The sequence below is a fragment of the Staurois parvus genome, unplaced genomic scaffold (assembly GCF_062004578.1).
Source record: "Staurois parvus isolate SC_StPar_1 unplaced genomic scaffold, SC_StPar_1.0 ptg000175l, whole genome shotgun sequence".
Classification (NCBI taxonomy): Eukaryota; Metazoa; Chordata; class Amphibia; order Anura; family Ranidae; genus Staurois; species Staurois parvus.
In genome coordinates this window covers 4,639,838-4,660,956 of record NW_028317971.1, presented here as the reverse complement: position 1 = coordinate 4,660,956, position 21,119 = coordinate 4,639,838, and the positions used below count along the sequence as shown (strand labels likewise).

General features: G+C 40.2%; 1 protein-coding gene across 1 annotated transcript in view; it reads right to left on the bottom strand.

Moving 5' to 3' along the window:
• PLXNA4 (plexin A4) overlaps positions 1–21,119 on the bottom strand; it is a 925,294-nt gene that overhangs the window by 149,372 nt on the left and 754,803 nt on the right. The window contains exons 13-14 of the mRNA XM_089676880.1: positions 19,209–19,360; positions 17,899–18,016 (exon numbers count right to left, since the gene is read on the bottom strand). Of these exons, the coding sequence (XP_089533006.1) occupies positions 17,899–18,016; positions 19,209–19,360 (270 nt within the window). The remainder of the gene's footprint in view (positions 1–17,898; positions 18,017–19,208; positions 19,361–21,119) is intronic.

Here is a 21,119-nt window from a genome sequence, read left to right as displayed (position 1 = left end):
TATTAAATGAGACGCATGGTCAAAACTCATTTGGCAATACTTCTCCTGTGGGTCACAGGAGTGCATTTAGTTCTGCACTCCTGTGACCCAGATTCAGGAAACAGCGGGCTAAAGCGTGCTGGCAGCTGACGTCACAATCAGCAGTCTTTGATGGTGTAAAGTTGGTGGGGGACAGCTGCAGCTTAGACTGATGCTGCAGCCATCTAGGTGAGTATGGAGATTTGTTTGTTTTTCTCTCTTTTAAGCACAGAGGCAGTTTACAACAACAAGTAGGGCTGTGGATAAGGGGGTACCACCAGTCCTCCTGTTCGGGTCCCAGGCCAGCAGCGGGGGCCAAGCAGCTGGGTAAATTGGATATGGGCAGGGAGGGTGAATGGCATGGGGGGGGGGGTTACTGGAAATGATCCTCTGTATGGCTCTTCCTGCAGCAGCTGAAAACTGGATTCTCCTCCTCTCCCTCCCAGCTGCTGCAGAGATAGCCATACAGGGAATCGGTTCCAATAATTACCCCCCACTGCACCCATCACCCTCCCTGTCCAACACATGTTTCCCTCTGCTGCCCAGGCCCCCCTTGTGTGCCCCCACCCCTACAGTGCTGCCGGCTTCCCTCCTCTGCTAACCATCAGCAGCTGCAAGCACACAATAGGATCCTTTAGGATGGAGAGTGGGGGAAGAGTCTGGTAAATATGTCACATTTACCAGCCCCTTTCTTTCCTGAATGAAAACAATGAGTGATCGGTACCGATCACTCACTGTGTTCATTCATAACTGTAGCAACGTAAACTCTTTTATTTTTTGGAGGGAGCCCCAGTCAGGTCAGCTGTATGGGGTCCTGTGGTTTCTAACAGCAGCCCTAATAACAAGCAACAGGAGTTTACTTGAAGCAGAACTCCAGACATCAAAATAATAGTGTTCCTCAGTCCCCTCCCCTATCCCTGACCAATGTAAACTCCTCATGTATCTTAAATGTTTAGGGTTTTTTTTTTAGGAATGTAATGCAGCACTCCCGTTATTGCTCCAGTCCCATTCTTCTCCTTTCTGTGACATTGCATGGTAAGGAGCAGACACAGGAAGGAGAAGAATGGGACTGGAAGTGATAACAGGAGTTCTACATTACATTCCAGATCTCTTTGCAGTTCAAGCTGATATGGTCATGGACACTATACTGTTTGGGTCACTAGTAAAGAATTCTGTCTGTGTCAGCTGCATCATTACATCTTTCCTGTAGTACTGAGACTACTGGGGACATTAAAATGACACTTGACCATGATAGCAAGCAGCAGCTGAGGCTCAATGAAGCACAGGGAATTCCCACAAAGATATTGCAGCAGGACAGTACACAAAGGTGCCATGCATGCAGAATATGGAGTTGTAATGGACAGGAAGAAGTGAGTCAAGACCCTCTTTCCAGCAAAGATAAGTAAAGCAAAATCCTAACTGGAATTGTTCTTTAATAATATTTTGTGGCTTTTATATCTTACACATTCAAATGAAGGCCTGCCCTACTATGTCTCTTAGTAATAGCCTAGATATATTTCTAGTAAGATGTAAATTCCCTTGCAGCTTTCTGCAACCCTGTTGTGGAGTTTTGGTGGTTCCAGGGACCACCAAAACCATCAGTCTAAGGGGATTCATTTTTGTATTTAGAATGCGATAACATACGATTACAGTCTGATACCAGAGATCACAATGATACAGAAATAAAGCATAAAAAATGCCTATTTCAGAAATGAAAATCTGGAGTGTATACTTAGATTAGCATTTTAATGGAAAAACTCCTAAGGACTGCAGGAGAAGAGAACATCTGCATTCAAGTGATGAGTTATGCAGAAGTGACAGCATATGCACAAACAATGGAGTCAGTGACTATATGAAAGCTGAACCTGCTATTGCTTGATTCTGTGTAACTTTCAAAATTTGGGTCTGGAAAATGTCATTTTAACTACAATCATAATGGGCCAATTATTAACAAAGAGTTCTTCAACAGTAAAAAAATATTTTTCACAATATTCAGCCCATAATGTATAAACATGGTAATTATGCCATGCTCTCATCAACATTTTACTTACCATGTGTGTAACTATTTTCTAAAGCATAAATGTAATAATCAGTATTTACATTATTCTAGCATGTCTGTTATCCCATATTCTATTAATTTTATATCCGTAAAATAAAAACATCCTCAAAAGGGTTTATACATACTTATTTTCTCTGTAGTTACTACACTGCTCAAAAAAAGTAACGGGACACTTTTTAATCAGAGTATAGCATCAAGTAGAATAAACTGGTCAGTTAAGTAGCAGAGGGGGTTAGTTTCAGCTACTTTGGTGTTAATGAAATTAACATCAAGTGCACTAGATGGGCAACAATGAGATGACCCTCAAAACAGGAATGGTTTTACAGGTGGAAGTCACTGTCATTTTTTTCCCTACTCATCTTTTCTGTTTTTCCCTAGTTTTGCATTTGGCTAGGGTCATTGTCACTGCTGGTAGCATGAGGAGATACCTGGACCCTACAGTGGTTGCACAGGCAGTCCCACTCCTCCAGGATGGCACAAAATGACCTCCAGCAGGCCACTGGTGTGAATGTCTCTGACCAAACAATCAGAAACAGACTTCATGAGGGTGGCCTGAGGGCCTGACATCCTCTAGTGGGCCCTGTGCTCACTGCCTGGCACCATAGAGCTCGATTGGTATTTGCCATTGAACAATAGAATTGGCAGGTCCGCCACTGGCACCCTGTGCTTTTCACAGATGAGAACAGGTTCGCCCTGAGCACATGTGACAGAAATGAAAGGGTCTGGAGAAGCCGTGGAGAATGTTATGCTGCCTGTAACATCGTTCAGCATGACCGTTTTGGTGGTAGGTCAGTGATGGTCTGGAGAGGCATATCTATGGAGGGACGCACAGACCTCTACAGGCTAGACAATGGCACCCTGACTGCCATTAGTTATTGGGATGAAATCCTTGGATCCATTGTCGGACCCCTACGCTGGTGTAGTGGGTCCTGGGTTCCTCCTGGTGCATGACAATTCCCGGCCTCATGTGGCGAGAGTATGCAGGCCGTTCCCGGAGGATGAAGGAATTGATGCCATTATGGCTCCGGCACTTGCCTAACCTAAATCTAATAGAACACCGCTGGGATATTATGTTTCTGTCCATCCAATGTCACCAGGTTGCACCTCAGACTGTCCAGGAGCTCAGTGATGCCTGGTGCAGATCTGGGAGGAAATACCCTAGGACACCATCCGTTGTCTCATTAGGAGCATGCCCCGACATTGTCAGGCATGCATACAAGGCCATGGGGGCCACACAAACTACCGAGTACCATTTTGAGTTGCTGCAATGAAAGTTCAGCAAAATGGACTAGCCTGCTGCATCATTTTTTCACTTTAATTTTCGGGGGGGGGGGGGGGCCTTTGAATTCAGTCCTCTGTAGGTTGATAATTTTCATTTGTATCAAATGATGTGGCATCCTTACGTTCCTAACATATTACCCAGTCCATATCGGTATAGATATCCAGCATGATATATTTCCCCATTGAGATCTGATGTGTTTTCAAAGTGTTCCTTTCATTTTTTTGAGCAGTGTATTAAGTTATGCTGTAGAAATAGGAAGAGATACCCCAACCATCACACACCTCGCCTGCCCTGAGTGGTTAGCAGGTAAATGCAGCCTCAGCTCGATTCATCCAAGCCATGGCCTGAATATGTTTCACCCTGCCCCTGTCGCTTAATCATGGAGAGGTTATCATGCAAAAAATTTGCCATGGCAGCATTATTATGGGCCACAACATATGACTTTAAATGAGGGATGTACACACAACGAAGATGTGCCCAGTCCTATATTTGGTGCATTAGTACTTGGGGACCCATGGATATGTATAATATTTTTAGTCCCCAAGGTAACTAATAAGAAACTTACAAAGCAGGTATTTGAAGCTTTGAAGCGGTCACTTGTATAAGGGCTGATTTTGACAGATGATGGTTTCCAGGGTTTGATGTGTTTTTGGAACAGACATTTAACAGATGTACAGGGGTATATATATACCATGCAGTGCTTTATGTGACAAAAAAATGTCCCCTCTGATGCATTAGGCAGGCAGTAGCACTCCCTGAACATGGCCTGCGGTTGAAATGTGGTGGTGCAGGATTTTAAGGGATAAATCACATCCTCACCACCTTTCAAAGGCCTTCTAAAAAGTAATTCAGTAAGGATAACTTTTTAGAGGACAAGACAAGTGAAAAAGAACCATTAGTGCTTAGAAATAAGTATTATAGAAGTTAATTGACAAACTTTGCTGCCAAAAGCAACAGTCCTCTGGCAGGATGACGTGTTTTCAATATAACATTTTCTAATTTTACTGGTTTTATATTGGCTTAGAATATGGTGTCAAAGCATAAGTAGGCTTATTTCAAATGTATACTCATGTTAGGCATAAAATGTGTGACTGATAACTAGACAAGAAAAAAATTGACCTTTCTCAAGGTGAATAAAAAGTGAGAGTTATATTTATTTTAAACAGTTAGGTATTACAATATTCTTTCTGGAAGATTTATGGTGATTTTAAACAAAGTTTAGTGTTAAAGAATCATTTCCACTTTTCTTGTAAGACTGGAAGTACAAAGAGTTCTTAAGTAATAGTGCATATTCCTTGTTATTCTTGTATTCACATACTGTGAATTTAGAAGTAAAATGTCTATGAAAATGTATACAATGACTTTAAAACATCTAACATTGTATAAGTCACAAGCTCACTAGGAGAAAAGATGAAACATAGAGACAACATGCCTTGATGGCAGTTTCTTAAATGAAGGCCACTCATACGATGTGGGAATTAATTTACACATGACGTTATTTCTAAGAAAGACAAAATGTTGAGCCTCCTATTTCAATAAGTTAGGCCAAGAATACATTTCTGTGTAATTCGTTTTCACTGTTCAAGGTCTGTCTCTTAGATACAGCACATACATATCCTAGGATGTGGTAAATATCCCGTAATCAGTATGATCTGGATTTAGTTTACAATTTGTACCAAATGAAGTAAGATGGTAACACACCATCTATTACAAGCACTTAAACTGAGCATTGGACAACGAGTGAAAATTGTACTTTTAATAGAAAATAAAAAGTTTATTCCTATGTCCAAAGGATAAGTTAAGTAAAGACCCTTTGAACATCTACTCTGCCATTTTTATGATTTCATTCTCAAAGTGCAAGAATTTACATTATTTTATGGAAACAGGCATCACATAGCTACAATTAAAGAGATGCCAAAAAGTGACACTTCCATGTGAATATGCCTTTTATTATTAATTCCACCCAAGACACCTGTTCTAACAACACTTCTCTTTGCTCTCTTGTAGTGTATGTATAGCCAAAACTGAAATACAAACTTTAATTTGTATAGAATAGGGAAGAGCTAAAACCCTTTGCAGGTTATTTTTATGTACACCATTGGGAGAATTTGCCTTTATTTCCTACTCCAGGAATACAAGAGGAATTTACAAAGCAAGGACAGTTGTCACCTAAACAGGTGTTCCCATTAGAAAGTTAATCCTATTCTTTTGTTTCTGTGACAACTTAATACGTTTTGGATTTCCCCTCACTTTCTGTTTTGGTGGCAATGGGGGCCAGTACAAATAGAAAGGGTGAATGTTCCCAATGGGGACATAAATTGAAATAAAAAGTTGACAACCCCTTACTGCTATATTCAAACTTAATGCTAAATTCACTTTTGAGAAAAAATAAAAGCAATATTTTTTGCAAAAAAAGTGCATTTATTATTTTTTTTCCCTTAGAAGCCTGCAATGCATTGCACCCATGATCAGTGAATCATGGGTGCAATATCAGGCTCCTGTAGACAAGCTCTGCAGCTTTCAGGCTGTACCTTCAATAAGGGCTGACTGTTAACAAGCTGCAGGGTGCTCATCAGCACCCTTGCAGTTCATTGAGAACTACAAGCTATCTCCTGCTATGGTTAATGGTAAATGGACTTTCTCTCATTCACAGAACTGTGGTGTCCGAGTATGAAAGAGAGAAAAGCCGAGATCCTGATGATCACAGCTGATCTCCCAGGTGTGCCAGTTTATGAAGCTGAGGTGAGGAGTGGAGAACATTTTCTTCACTTCTCATCACAAGACACATTCTTCTGTCATTCACTATTACAGAGATGGCCAGTTTATGAAGGTGAGATCTGAAGATCTCACTGGCCATCTCTTTAAAATAGCTCCGTCCCAGATTCTCCAGCTCAGAACTAGAGAATATGGGTGAGAGGTTGCCGTGATGTGAGGAAGAAGGATTCTTTGTTCCTAATATCAGCATCAGCGGATTTAAACACTGATATAAATTATAACAATATATGTTTATGTATATATGTATATTTGTTCTTTATATATAGTGGACAGTATGTATATATATATATACACACACACACACACATACATACAGTATAGTTATAGTGTATCGTCACACCTGAGGAATGCAGAATTGTTGGCAGAATTGCACAATTCTCGCCGCAATTCCAAATTATGCTAAAATTGTGTTAAAATATGCAGTGTGCTTTTGGATGCCATTCATTGTTAATGGCACCCCAAATGCTGTTAGCAGACATGCATTTTGCCACACATTTTGTCATTTGACAAACTGCTATCAACGCACTCTATTCTCCTTCTGAGAACAAATGTTCTCTGTTTCATAAAAAGGGGGACAGAGGAGAAGATTTTTCCCTGAGAACTGCAGAGAACTGAAACACGATAAATTATCTCTGCTTAATAAATGTACACCTATGTGAATGAATGACATGGCTGTGTGGCCAGAGACCTGCACAGAAGTGCTATATTCAAAATTTGCCAGCGGACAAAGAATATCCCCTGCCCGTTGTCACAGGGAGGGGGGATGGAATGTGGGGGAGGCAGGTCTGCAGCATGTTAAATCTGTGGTGTAACAAGCTATAAAATGTGGATTTTTCCTTTAAAAAAACAAACCTGTCTTTACATACTATTTAAACCATTATGGAAAACACATGTCACTATACCTAATTTGAATGGATTGTCCCAATTTTCAGATTCCAAACAGAATAATACTTTGGGGTTGATTTATTAAGGGCAAATAGAATGTGCCCTTTGCAAGTGCAGTTGCATTCATTTTCCCAAAAGCTTAGTGAATGAGCTCAAGATAACCCAATCAGGTGCAAGAAAAAAAACAAAACAGCAGTATTGCTTGGATGTGATTGGTTGATCAGCAGAGGTTCACCACATTTAGTTTTCTGGGGAAAATGAAAAAAAGTGCACCGTCTATTTGCCTTTAGTAAATCAACCCCTTTGCCTTGGAGAGAATTTTAGTGGATTAGGGGCAGACTTGCCGTACTTTTGATTTTACATTTTGATTTATTTTTTGCCATCTGTACTCTTTATTGATTATTTGCGATCTCTATTGTAGATATTCCCATATAATTTCTGCCCCAAATACACAACACAATGTAAGATGTCAATGGGCAGTGGGCTTGTGTCGATGGCAGCAGTTTCACATCAGTTTGAAATGCTTCTGAGCTCATTCAGAATTCACTGACAGGTGCATTTGACATGCAGTTGACCTCCTTTTTGCCTGCGTTTGAACTACTTCAAGCGAGTTTTGCATTTCAACAAACTACGGGAATGCAAAACCCGCTTGACACAAACAACAGCCCATTGACACATGTCCTTAATCACTTCAAGTTGAGTGGAAATCCCCTTTCAGAATGTTATCACCAGAAGAGATGTCCTCTCTGGAAGATTTCCCCTCTGCTCCTGTGCTGGTGACAACTAAAAATATTTTTTTCCTACCTCTTCCTGCCCTGGTAACAATGGTCAAATAGAGAGGGTAAATGTAACCAGTGGGCACACAAACAGCAATAAACAAATGACGGGTTTTATCATTTACTGCTCTAGCCAAACTGAAAAAAAAGGCATTGGGTACACTTTTAAAGATTACAGAGAGTAAACATATGCATGAATTTGCCTACTCACTACATAGGAAATGATAAAAATTGTGGCGCTGGGAGGGTAGGTAGATCAGGGAGATGTAGCCAAAAAGGAGCTGTATCACTAGGTTAATGGAATACTTTCAGTGTAAGAGAAATTGGCCATAGTCCTAGAAAAATGTCCATGTAGACTGTGTCTAAAAACACACCCTCAGAATGGAGCAGCCAGCCTTCAGAGTAAAAGCTCCTCTGTAATGGGTACAAAAAGATAGAGAAACAGCCAGTGCCAAGGATAAGGGGGTACCACCAGTCCTCCTGTACAGGGCCCAGGCCAGCAGGGGGGCCCAGATATGGGCAGGGAGGGTGTGGGCAGAGAGGGTGATTGTCATGGAGGGGGTGGAAATACTGTAACAATCCCCTGTATAGATCTCCCTGCAGCAGCTGCTGGCTTCCCTCCCCTCCTTCCTACCAGCAACTGCAAACACACAATAGGAATGCAGAGTGGGGGAAGGGTCCTGTAACTATGTAATATTTTCCCAGCCCCTTTCCTTCCTGAATGAACACAATGAGTGCTTGGTACTGATCACTCACTGTGTTCATTCATAACTGAAGCATAGTAAACTGTTTTTTTTTGGGGGGGGGCCTGTCAGGTTGGCTTTATGGGGCCCCGTGGTTTCTAACAGCAGCCCTGGAAACAGCAGCACTATCTGAGTGTAGTACGTTTGTAAAATCAGATGTATTGGTAAAACATAGAGCAACTCACAAAACTAGTGTAAAGGCTCGCATTTCACATGACAGCTTTCTCCTGTGGATGGCAAGCCCTGGACATCGCCCACAGCAGTCTGGTGTTTGCCATCCATAGGAGAAAGCTGTCATCTGAAATGCGAGCCTTTCCACCACTTTTGTGAGTTGCTCTATGTTTTACCAATAAGTCCTCATGCACACTTGACGTTTTTACAGCGGCTGTTTTTGGCTTTTAGTGTTTTTTTCTACAGCTAGTAAACCCCCCAGCATGTTATCCTATGTGCCCATGCACACATAGACTGTAATCAATGGTTTTTGGCTGGGTGGGTTTCTAGAGCAATCTTGTAAAACCGCTCTAACGCTGAAAAACGCGGTAAAACACCACAAATTGGTGTTTTTGGACATTTTATTGACCACAAAAAAATTATTTTACTTGGTCAAAAAAAGCTAAAAAATGCTAAAAAGTGCAAACGCGTAAAAACGCTGCTAAACACGGCTGAATACTAAAGCAAAAACGCTAAAAAAAGCTGAAAAACTCACATTTTTAACGTGACTTTACACAGCTAATGTTACCAACATTATCACAACGTGTGCTTGAGGACTTAATATGATTTTACAAACTTACTACACTCAGCACTGCTGTTTCTCTACCTTTTTCTACTCACTATATAGCATGCTTGAGAACTTAAAGAAGACCTTTATCTGAAAAGGAAAGTGAAGCTCATCCCTTTTCTTCCCTCCAGCCTCGAACACATTTGCAGCTTCTTTTTTCAGAGGGTGGGTACCTTTTTTAACAGGTACCCACTTCCAATTTCTCAATCCTCCCCAAGGTGAGAATGGCATTTGGCCCACCCCCCTGCCGCCCACAGTCTCCTGGGACATGTTAAACACATCCCAGGGGGCTGCAGGACTAGTCTCACTGCATTTCACTGCCTTGCACACGCACAGTAGGAAACCAACTAAAAGACATTCGAACGTCACAGCTGGCTCCCAAAGTCAATATCGTGGCACCAAAGAGCCAAAGCCCATTAAAGAACAGTCTGTGGGAAAGACAGCACTGGTTTCCATGGTCCAGTAAATAGCAGTTTCTTAAAAAGACAGTAGTTAAAGAATCTATCTCTTTAAAATATAGCTCAAAGTCAATACAAGCCTTCGAGGATATTAATTTTAATTGAATAATGAGGTGATATAGTGCCCCAGCATGGTTGTATTTTACTTCATTTCTGTATCTCAGTTTCTTCATTCACTTTACTGTGAACAGTGTGGCCATATGAGATTCAGCTCAAAAAGTCAAACACAAAATGGTGAAAAAAATGTCAGCGATAGAAAACCATCAGAATTACAGGCAGAAAGTTATTATCCAAAAGTTAAGTGACACAAAGGTGCATCAATTATTCAAAGCTATAGTTATGAATGTTTTATTTTATATTTGGAGTGTGATCAGAGAAGGAGATATCATGTTTGATTGTTTTATTTCGGCAAACAAAAGAATATCTTGGTGAGAGATAGAATAGAATTTAGAGAACATATTATCCCAGGGTGTTCTGCCACTTGTGTGTTTCCAAATACACACTGTTAATCTAAACTGGGTATCCAATCCACAAGAAAGTAAGATGCCACGTACAGTTCTGTTTGTGATATAGGTTCTTTGACTGCGCATATTTGCCGTGGCTCCTTATAGTATAACTAAAGGCAAAACAAAGTCAAGATGGATTAGAACACTTATTAGTTTTTTTATTGCTTTCTGTTCCCCATTAAGAAGATTCATCCTCTCTATTTGTCCTGTTGACCATTATTATTAAAAGTGAAAATAAAGAAAATCCCAAATTTTGGGCTGTCCCCAGAAAACTAATAGAGGGGAAATCGTCCAATGGGGACACTAGTTCTGGTGACCTGAGGGACCCCAAGGGATACTCGTAATTTGCAGGAATTTCCTCTCACTTCCTGTTTTGGCTATGGGCGAGAACATGAAGGTACACCTACCCCCCAATGGGACACAGATGGCAAATAAAAATTATAGGGGTTCTAACCCTCCCTTACTCTATCCAAAATGAAAAAAAAAAAGTTTTGCCTATAGGTCTATTTTAATACAAGATATGGTCTACAATTTGGAATCATTGTGAAAGGAAATGTTTTTTAAATAGTCCTTTATTTTAGGAATGATCGACTTTACACTATTAATGTCATTGCTATAGAAAATACATACTAAAAAGATAGGAAAACCTGAATGCTAGGCTGAAGCAACTAGGCAGAGGAATAATAGTATGGAATGAAAGTATAGAGGAATTTCAGGGTCATGTACAGGGCAGTGAATAGAACTTCTATTTTGGCCATATGGGAAGGAATACTAAGTGGGTAATTATATACAAGAAAGGGGCTGGCAACTTATAATTAGCCATGTGGCTCTTGCCTATCCATTTGTTATATTGCAAGGGATGGTTACAATTATTCCAGGACAGTTCTAGTAGAGTTTTTGTTGGAAGTTCCTGGTATACTTAGAAGTTTTATTGTCTCTAGTATGTGATGCTTTTGATTTGCAGGTGGTATAGGAGATATAATTTTATATCTACTGTAACACATGATGTCCTGTCCAGTCCCAAAGCACAGCTATAGAGGAATGTTGATGATGCTCTCTAAGTGTTTCTTCTTTTTCTTTGCCAACCCAGGGGTGGTGTATCCTTAGTGTCACTCACCATTTATTACAAAGTTGTTCTTTATTTGTTGTAAAGCACTGTTGTGACATTTCCACATTTTAATTTTAGATTGCATATCAGTGTTTTACAACATATTTTTGGAGTTTCTGGGGACTGAAACATGGACAGGTTGAAGGTTAGATTGGTGCTTTATGATGAACTCCACACTCCAACTTGCAACCAGAAAGAGACCAGACCCAAATGTACCAGCATGTGTATTAATCCCCATAAACTAAGAAACCTTCACTGTATTTATTCACAAAGGCCAAAGTAATGCACCAACAAAACAAAGCAAAAATGATACTTATCTGACACACAGAATGCTAGGGAAATTGAGTTCAGGTCCTGTAGTGTCTCCTGCACACAGAAAAACAGTCTGAAGGCCTCCGGATCAGGAGCCATAAGTCTTGGTGAATGCCACATATGTCATGTTACTTACAACCTCAAAAAGCAAACAACACTGGCGGGACTGGATTTTCATTCACATAGGGGTTGATTTAGTAAAACTGAAGAGTGCGAAATCTGGTGCAGCTCTGCATACACAACCAATCAGCTCCCAGTTATTTTGTCAAAGCTTAATTGAACAAGCTGCAGTTAGAAGCTGATTTTACACTCTCCAGTTTTAGTATATCGGGCAGCACAGGGTCGCTGGTTCGAATCTCAACCACGGCACCACCTGCCTGGAGTTTGCATGTTCTCTCTGTGCCTGTGTAGCTTTCTTCCAGGTCCTCTGCTTTCCTTCCACACTTCTAAACATGCTGGTAGGTTAATTGGCTCCTGACTAAATTGGACCTACTATGTGTATGTATGAATGTGAGTTAGGGACCTTAGATTGTACGCCCCTTGAGGGTTAGGGACTAATGTGAATGTACAATATATACATGTAACCACTGCACAAATTGACGGCGCTGTATAAGTACCTGAAATAAATAAATAAACCCCATACATATATACATACCTGTGGTTGCAGGAAAGAAAAATGTTCTATGGTTAGCTTTAGGGTCTCTGCATTCTGGGTGAAGTAGTAAGGCAGACACCTTTTGTTCAGTAGCACTGCCAGTCTTAGTATGTCAGATGGACTTGTTTAACAAATTGAAGCTGAACTCCAGTTAACACTTTATAAGAAGTTACAGCAAATATCCTTTTGGGATAAAGGTTTTGCATGAATGAATAAATGTGGACTATTGTGAGCACACCTGTCAGTGTTAAATGGTTTGTCTCCAACCTCTAACTGCTACTTTGTCTGGACAGTTTGGTCTGTTAATGTAAGTAGAAAAATAGCAGACTTAAAGCAGACCTTCTCCCTATAGGGGTTCCGCTTTAAATAATCCCCCCTCCTCAATATTGCAGGTTATTTTATGGAGGGAGGGCAGGTACCTAGTTTTAGAAGGCACTCTCTCCCTTTTCCACTGGAATCGTCTAGGCAATTTAATCAAAAGTTGTTTCCCCTCCCTCCCTGGCTACAACCACTTCGAACATGTTAAGGGTCTCAAGAAGCTGCAAGACGATTCACAAATCGCAGTGCAACTTGCACATGGACAGTGTGAAGCGGGCTGTGAAACAACAAGGAGGCCAAGCTGGCTTCCCACACTAGACATTCCAGCACCAGAGACCCGAAGACCGGTGAAGAACCAGACATGATGAAAACGGTGCTGGATCCCTGAACAAGTACATGTCCTTATATTTGTAGCTGCTGACTTTTCATTTTTTTTCTACAGACTGAAGAACCTTTTTAAGCTGCGTATACACAGAGTCTTTTTTTGTTCAACAGCCAAATGAACAAAAAAGAAAAACATCACAGATCCCTGCATCCACATCGCGTATTGTATTCCGACAGCATTGCTCCCTCCATCAGAATATGCTGATCAGTAATTGTTTGAATGCTGCAAGACTGTTCAACAGAAGCCAGTCTAATGATTGGCTTCTGTTGAACAGAAAGCCATACACATAGATCGAAATTGATGAACCGGACAAATTTTGATACGTATATACCCAGCTTTACTGGCTGGATCACAAGCTGAAAATAAGGGAAAAAAGCCTGAAAAAAAGCAAAACTAATGCAGCCACCATATCTAAGAATTGATAAAGTGCAATTAAAATTTTTGTTTTTGTCTTGAATACGCCTTAAAAAATGGAATAGAAATACATAAATGTTCAAGTTGATTTAATGTACCAAAAAGAAAAGAAAAACAGCTGTTTTGAAAACCACAAATCCCAGAAATCCCTGGTAGCCAAAAGCTCATGGACATGTTGTGACATTCAGTTCTTCAATCGCTGTTGCTAGTTTGAAGGTTTTAATCATTTATTCAGTTTAATCAACTAAGTAGAACTGCACATTAAATAATTAAAATTAATTTAATGACAGCAAGCATTCTTTGCTAAGCAAATACTTGTCTATTGATTGCTATACAATGGAAGTGTCATACAGACAGAGTTATAAACAAACATCTTTTTATCATTTTTGTTTTCTACTTCCAGTAATTCATTATGGCTCCTTTTATCTTTAATTATACATTTGAATGAAATATTGTACTGTGAATTTAGACTTTGCACATTATTCTTTAGGACAGTAATGTGCAGCATACAGATAAGAATAATGCTGTCTCTCAAAACAGTTTATTAGTAATCTCAAAAGTTCTTTGCTTTTATGGAACTGGCCAAACCTAGGATGGAGCCTTGCCTTACTAGCACCAATGACTGTCCGCACCTAAACCCGTTAAACTACAACGTTTTGGTTTTTTTAATAATACGTTTACTGAGTTTTACATCAGGAGCACAGGTCCAATAAACATCACAATTCCATACAGAAAATGAAGGACATGAGAAACATACAGGGTCATAACAAGAGGCATCATGGTATTGAGAATATGAAGTAATCCCTGCAAAAACAGTAAAGATAATCCACCCAATCCTCAGGCCATTCAGCTGTCACATGACCCAGATCTTTCCCAGCCTGTCTGCAGGGAAACATAAGCAGGAGGAGCTTCTAGTCCTCTGCTGCTGGTCATAAGTTCAAAATAATAAAAAGCCTTTGGGGTATAGAATGAACATAAAACATAATATCATTAAACTGTTTTAAATCATCATACAAATATATATTTGATATTAGTTTTTGGAAAAATATGGTGCGGGTGGATTTCAGCCAGTCACAGGCTATGTGACACCTCTCCAGCCTGTGTCTTAAAATAACAGGGAGGTGAAACCTTGATCAATCAAGATGTAATATCCCACCCCCTTCGTGTTTAGGTGTCCGTTTATGACACAGAGAATAGCTGCGATTCAACAGATCTCAGCTATTCTCTGGTCATTCACAGTTTATGACACTCAGGAGATCATGTCAGCCCTTCTCTGGAGATCTGTGTTCTCCCTCCAGATTCTCCAGCCCAGAGCTGGAGAATCATAGGGACCGAAAACTAAGCAGAGATAATTTACCTCTGTTTAGTAAACTGATCTTTTACTGTAATCTCGTGAGATTATAGTAAAATGAGCCGTTTTCCAGAGTTTGTAGACCGTTCTCCAGCGTTTGGAGACCATTCTCCCTTCGTTCGGAGAACTGCTTCATAAACTGCATTCACAGGAGAATTGTGTTCTCCGAGAATGCCGGAGAACTGAGCAGCGATCTATTACCGCTGGTCCATAAACGGACACCTTAGCTGGTTAGTGGGCATGGAGGAGGAGGGTGTGAGTGGGCTGTCATTTAACCCTGTGTATACGACTACATGTGTGACTCTATAGTCACATGGACTGCTCAGATGTAATAAGAAGGAAATGATCAGCATATAAATTCACTGAAAACTTAGCATATGCAGTAGCTGCCAACACTGCTCTGCAAAATCCCCAACTGAACTTGGGACATGGACAAAAGGGGAGATAGAAAGTAGCAGGATCAACCAGGTTTTTGCAGAATACAGAAAGTGAATCCCATAGTGACTGAGTAAGTATGAACAATATGTAATACAGGATTTATTGAGGGTTTTTAATGATGTGGGTTTAGTGACACTTTAAACTATAAAGTTATGCGCAGAATATCATTCTGCTTCTCCAGAAGAAAAAAAGTTCAGTTATTGCCAGAAGTTTAAACTGAACAGAAGTTTGCTGATCTGGTGTGAAACATACACCCTTCTGTGTATTATCCCATATCATTACTTTGGTATTATAGATAATAAAATAGCATTACAGTCTACCTTGAATGTTTTACTGGTGGCAAGGTTAAGTTCACGGACTGCTAGAGTTAACTGGCTTTTCTCAAGGGTAGTTGTTAAGGCACAAAAACATTGCTGAGCTCAGCAGATAGATTGGATGCCAATCCAGCTTTTGCTTAGCGCTATTCAGGAGGAAACGAATTACTCAAATCAAGTTGCATTACCCATCAAAATGAAGAGGCAAAGGGAAATTCTCTGAGAGATAAACTCTCTTTTCTAATGTGCCCTTTTCAGATGAAATAATTAAGGAAAGTGTGCAATGCAGTCAATTTTCAGTAACACTTCACTTGAAATGTTCCATCATTACAAACTCATTAGATGCTTGTGCAGATCCCGCATGTTTTTCCCACAGGCATTCCAATGCAATTTAGTGTTAATGAACACTTAAAAACACTTCCGGATTAAGTTGTTGCAACAATAGATGTGATGAACTATAAAGTTGCATTAAAAAAAATCAGTCTTCCATTCAGTGCTTTTCTCAAAGTGATACACTTTATAAGAAGACTTGAGTCTTAAAAAGCTCTCAGTATGCTTAATGCTTGCATACATTAGTCTTAACACCTTGTACGCTTACTGTATATACAGCGACTTGGGTATACAGAAATCCTGCAGTGCAATTATACATATAGATTAATAAGAACTATTATACAACTAGATAATATATTCACTGAAGGGTTAGACTTTGCCGCAGGGTTGTTGAAGCAGGGTGACAAATGTTTTCCGAGAACCGTGTTTACAAAAAAGAAGTATTATGGGAAATAATGCAGAGGCAAGTACAGCAGTTAGCGTCTGTCAGATTATGTGCACGGAATTAAAATATTTCTTATCAACTTCATGCTGTCATTTTTAAAAGCAGCTTGTAGTCTAACAAACTTCTAACAAGATCTTTCTGGTATATATTTCTTTCAAGATTTATAATTAATTTCATGCTGGTTGCTAAAAACCAGAGAATGTAAATGCATCCTAAAATGACAAACATATGTTAAAGGTAACATGAGAGGCCTATGTAGGCTGCCATTGCTGCACCTTCCTGAAAATGGCAGTGGCTATGGGGATGATTTACAAAAGGCAAATAGACTGTGCACGTTTGCAAGTGTAGTTGCACCCAGGGGCGGACTGACAACTCATGGGGCCCCCGGGCAATAGGGGATCATGGGGCCCCTGTGTCCTTGCCCAAACAAGCCTATGAAAAAGGTACCAGGGGCATCTCCATTGGGTACCATTGGGCCCCCTACTGACCCCGGGCTCTCGGGCAGTGCCCGAGTTTCCAAATGGTCAGTCCGCCCCTGGTTGCACCCTACAAGTGCACTTTCTCCAAAGCTTAGTAAATTAAGTAAAACTACACTGCAAAGAATACCCAATCACAAGGAAAAAAAAAATTGCTTGCCCATGATTGGATGATGGAAGTCAGCAAAGCTTCCCCTCATTTTACTAAGCTCTGGAGCAACTGCACTTGCAGAGCGCAAGTGAACTAGCAAAGTGCACAGTCTATTTGCCTTTAGTACATCAACCCCTATGTGTCACAATGATTCAGATTGGTTGACTTAATCAGAAATATAGGCTGTTCACTTAGCTTAGTAAATAAGGTAAAGCTGTGTTCACACCAAGCATCAAATATTGTACTAGCAAATATTTAGCAAAGATTAGTGAACATTTATTTTCCAAAGTAATTTCCTATACTAAGTGAACAGTCCCAATATCTTGACTGCTGGTTCACATGTGTGTGGGTGGTGCCGCTGTGGTTCCGCACAAAAATCTGTGCAGCCACACCACCTGCACAGAGGATGCAGGTGGGTGCCATTAATTCTAATTACACATCGCCCGCACTAGAAATCGCAATCATATTGGGAACCGAGAGTTCCTGTGTAGACTGCATTTTCCGTAGAAGTGCAGGGACTTTTTCCCTGTGTGTCCCGGAGCACAGGACTCCATTCAAATGAATGGGATCTCATGCCCGTGCAAAATGCGGCCCGCAGGAACTTGGAGATGTGAATCTAGCCTTAGTATATCAACCCAAATGACTTAACTACCAACTAAGTTTACCGTACCTGGAACAAGCATGCCGATCATTTACTCTGATTTCACTGCAAATTACCAGAAAGATGTTCTTTGTAAATGGCTCAGAAACTGGGCCAACCAGGCAACCAGCATTCACAACACTGTGAACACTGACAGCCCACAAACAGTATTTTTCTTAATACAGGATTAATTTAAAATTTACAAAATTCTTTTTGCTTAGCTTTGTGTTTAATAAAGTTACTAGAATGCAGATAATGGGAAGAAGAGTACATTAACTTACAACAAAATAGTAGAGCAGGGACGATCTGGCCATAAAACGAGGTCTGCAGTCTCCCACACAGACGTCCACGAATCCAGCATGCTGGCTTGGCTTGGCATCCCCTATTTCACATACAATTCTAAAAGTATTAAAACACAGGGGTCAGTTGGGACTTTTTAAAAAGTAATTTAGTGCTTGATAAAAATATGTAGGTACTTGAATGTCCATATCCTGGGCACACTTTTTTGTTAAACTGTCACTAAGAAAAGTGCATTGGTGGTTGAGTACTATTAGCCTGTGTGTCTGCATACAGTTCTAAAGTGATATTAAATGATCTTTTTTTAAAATTAACAAATGTGATATTTACCTGCTCTGTGCAATGGTTTTGCACAGAGCTGCCCTATCCTCCTCTTCTAGGGTTCCTAGATACTTCTGCCTTTCAGACCCTCCCCCAGCAAGCTACTTGCTAGGGGGATTACTCATGTGGGCTCGATCCTGAGCCGCACTGTGGGTAACTATTGACACACATATTGTGGCTCCACCCTGTCCCCCTCCCTCATTACTCATGATTTTGATTAACAGAAGCAGGAGCCGATGGCTCCCACTGCTCTCACTGAGTTCAGAGGGAGTAGTGCTGCTGCTCTCAGACACAGCGCTGGATCAACATTGGGCTCAGGTAAGTATTAAGTGGGGGCAGGGGGAAAGATGCACAAAAAATTATTTTTGCCCTAATGCAGAGAATGCATTAAGATAAAAATGTATTGCCTTTACAACCACTTTAATTTTGCAGTCTATTTGACTGTTATTATTGCCTGCAATCATAAATATACAAATGGAAGGTACTGCTCCAGGTGAGCCCGCTACAGATTTCTGGATTGCACATTCAGCCTGTCAATGCACAATATATTTCTCTCTCTAGAACCGGAGCTTGCTGCAATCTATTTTATTTGTACCTGAATACGGTACATACACGGACACTGCATTTCATAGCAAACTGCGCTTATGAGTAACCACAGTTTAGCATGAAATGTGTCAAGTCTTTCAGTGGGCTGGTAACATTTTTTTTTTTGACAGCAGACAAAACTCAGAAAATACTGAAATTGAAATTTGGACTTCTGTGTCCAGCAAAGCTTATGTAAAATAGGCGCTTCTCCTAGTGTTTTGATAAATGCACACAGAAAAAATGCAGTTCAGAAGACAAGAAAACAATCCATGAGGAGAAAAGTTAGTTATTCTAATTCATTCAAAATACATTCATGATTGATAAATATATTAAAAAAATGTTCCTTTATGTAAGATGTCATAAGTTATGATTATCAGCAACAACTTACTGTTCTGCAGGAATATATTCTTCAATCAAAGGAGTACATTTGACTTCTGCCACTTTGACATCATTTTCTATTTCCCAAAACTCAAGGCCTAAATTTTCTCCCCGAATGGTTACTTTTGTGCCTCCTTCACGGGGACCAGTTACTGGAATTATCTGAAAAATTTAAAGCAAAATGCATTTTAGTAAAGCAAGCTTTATACAAGAATGTTAGTAGGTTGACATGGTTTACTAAGGTTGTGGATGCAAACAGGAATACATTTGTTGATTTGTCTAGCAACCCACAACAATGAATGATGAAGTAATAATTTTTGCAAATGCTCTAGTCGTTGTTGCTTTGAGGACACTTTTGGCACAGTGTACTACTTTATGTTTGCATTTTGTATAAAGATATCAACAATTATTGCCTCAATCCCTCAGAACACCTAGGTAAAGGGAACCTTTAAGGATAGAGATAAGGGAGCTTCTGCTAATGTCTTGTTTTAAAGGTGCAGACTCCAGGGTTGTAATACTGGATGACCTATTCAGTGATCAGATAGAAATTTAAGTCTTCAAAGACTACTTGTTCCAAGTCAGTGACTCACCAAAAAGAGAAGCAGGGATCTGTCAGGAGGTTGTAGCACTCCTGGTCCTTGATAGCTGCAGGTCACATTCCAGCATCCTGGTTTTGGCTTTGATACATTCATCCTGTCTGTCTTTCCAACTTCAAGGTGATTGATGCAGCCAGTCTTTGGGTGGAGACCAAACCTAATTTAAGCCAGCTAAGCCTGCAGTCTCATGCTTGTGATATTGTGTTTGCTCCCCGTTTGCCTGTTCTGTCTGCTAGTTGGAATTCCCTCACTGGCAACCTCAGATTGAATATCAACTACACTTTGAACTCCACCTGCCTTTTGACCCTGGCTATTCTGAACCTTGCCTGCCTTGTAGCTGAACTGTCAGTGAACCACTCTGCTTGTCTGCCAACCGCAAGTACCTGTTTGCTGTGCTCAGTTGCCACCTTCCCTAGCATGGTGGCCAGGCACTATAGCATTGTGTATAAGTTCTAGGGGCAACCAAGTACCTGCTTGCCTTAAGGGAAAGGAGGCTGTTATAGGTGTATAGTTGAAGAATAGAGAAGCCAGCCATAGTGTCTGACCACCTTCGTTAGGGATAAGAGTGACAGAATCATGATGACAGTCTTGGAATTTGCAGAAGTTAACACTGGCACCTCCCATATTTCTATCCTCCCATGCCCACTTGTAATTTCTTCAACCAGCACAACTAAGTTTAATTTCTGAAATATGTGCTTTTCTTAATACTCAAAAAGCAGTAACGTTTTAAAAAAATGAACTTTATATTTTATTCAGTGAAATAAAAAATCAAATAAAATGGCAGCATGACATAGACAAGTCTTCCCATCATATGATTAGGGGCCAGCAGAGGTTGTGGAGAAGATGTAGATTTTGTAACATCATTAATCCCAGTTGCCTAAAGCCAAACACAAACCCTTGTAGGTCTAAGCAGTGAATACATAATTAGCTCTGTGGTGGAAGTCTGCTGCCCCAGGGACTTGTGATAAGCTCTTATTGAGCTTTGTGCCCTCCAACTCCTCTGCAAGCATTCCTAACCTTTATAGGATGCTATTGAATACACTACACTTTGATGGATTGCTTCCCTTCTTATGTTTTAATTAGTGCAAGAAGAAAATGCTTAAAAGAAATATATCATTTGCACTGAAGTAAAGCAGTAAGAGCCTAAATGACATTTCTCTGCAAAGTTTTGTGAGTTTTAGCTTCTTATTGTTGTTCGTCTGGTGAACTTCCCAATAAACTTCCCAATGATTTTCTCCAAATGTTCTTTTAACTTTGATTTAAACCATTTTATACCACAAACAAACATCAAACTCAACTTAAAAAAACACCATATGGGAATGTAA